This window comes from Sinocyclocheilus grahami, unplaced genomic scaffold (genome assembly GCF_001515645.1).
Source record: "Sinocyclocheilus grahami isolate Dianchi unplaced genomic scaffold, SAMN03320097.WGS_v1.1 scaffold2667.1, whole genome shotgun sequence".
Classification (NCBI taxonomy): domain Eukaryota; kingdom Metazoa; phylum Chordata; class Actinopteri; order Cypriniformes; family Cyprinidae; genus Sinocyclocheilus; species Sinocyclocheilus grahami.
Genome location: NW_015507845.1, coordinates 4,935 through 5,981, shown reverse-complemented (window position 1 = coordinate 5,981; position 1,047 = coordinate 4,935). Strand labels below are relative to the sequence as shown.

General features: G+C 41.6%; 1 protein-coding gene across 1 annotated transcript in view; it reads right to left on the bottom strand.

Annotated features, from left to right (window-relative positions):
* Positions 1 to 204, bottom strand: part of LOC107575473 (protein FAM102A-like) — a gene marked incomplete at its 5' end in the record, with an annotated part of 11,495 nt that extends 11,291 nt beyond the window's left edge. Inside the window, one exon of the mRNA XM_016261847.1 lies at positions 84 to 204. Within this exon, the coding sequence (XP_016117333.1) occupies positions 84 to 204 (121 nt within the window). The remainder of the gene's footprint in view (positions 1 to 83) is intronic.
* Positions 205 to 1,047: the final 843 nt, after the last annotated feature.

Below are 1,047 nucleotides of genomic sequence, written 5' to 3'. Positions count from 1 at the left end.
AGTTCCAAGTTCAACTCAAACTCGGCAAGACCTCAAACCTAACCTCGCTTCAATGAGACTAAACTGTGAAGAATTCATCTCACCTTCCTGACAGAGACGCGACACACGCAGGGGTCCAGAACGCCGGTGTTGGGGTTGGCGCTCATTTTGCACACAAAGGAGAACCTCTTCCTCCAGCGAACGGCGTTCTGGTGGACTTCTTCTCTGTGGGCGAGAGAACAAAGATCCAGAACTGTTATTTCAAACACACGCTCAAGTCACAGATCCAGACTGAACACTGATGATATGTTGATGTTGGTTGTGATATCGTCTCTCTGCTAATGTTTCAAGCTGTGGGTCTGTTTGTGATGGCCGGTCATGTAGTAAAGCGTTTCCAGCCTGTTTGCGACTCGAGAAGATCCAGACGAAGATCCAGATTGAGTATTTACTAGGGCTGTGCGATATGGACAAAAAAACCTATCGCGATTTCTTTGATCAATTTTGCGATTTCGATCTTAATCACGATTTTGACACACACAGACATGCTTTACAGTCATAAATGCATTCAGTGTGAATTTGAAACATATTTCCAAAAGAAAACCAATTAGAGCTTTATCAAAAAGCTGTAACATGTCTCTAGAACAGACATAAGGCAAAATAATCACCAAGTAAAGGTGTAACAAAATGTCTCTAGAATAGACATATGGCAGAAAAATTACCATGCATTGGTCATAGAGCTCTTTGTGGCGTTGTCTCAGATGTTGAACTAGATTTGTTGCGCCAAGTTCACACGTACTCTGTCTGCAGTGCGTATACAGCATGTGTATGCGGTGCAGAAGCAGCACGGACTCATTTTGCTTTCGCATAGGACGCGTTTGCAGTCCGCTCCTGATCCGCGGCTGTTTACCAAAAACACAACATTTATCCATTATTTTGATTTCAAATCCAAACGTTGTTTCTGAAAATGCTTTTTCAGCATTGTGATTCTCTTTTATCACAGTACAGTAATACAATCTCTCATAGACATTCACGTTTAAACTCAATAAATATAACTTTGTTTAACTACCA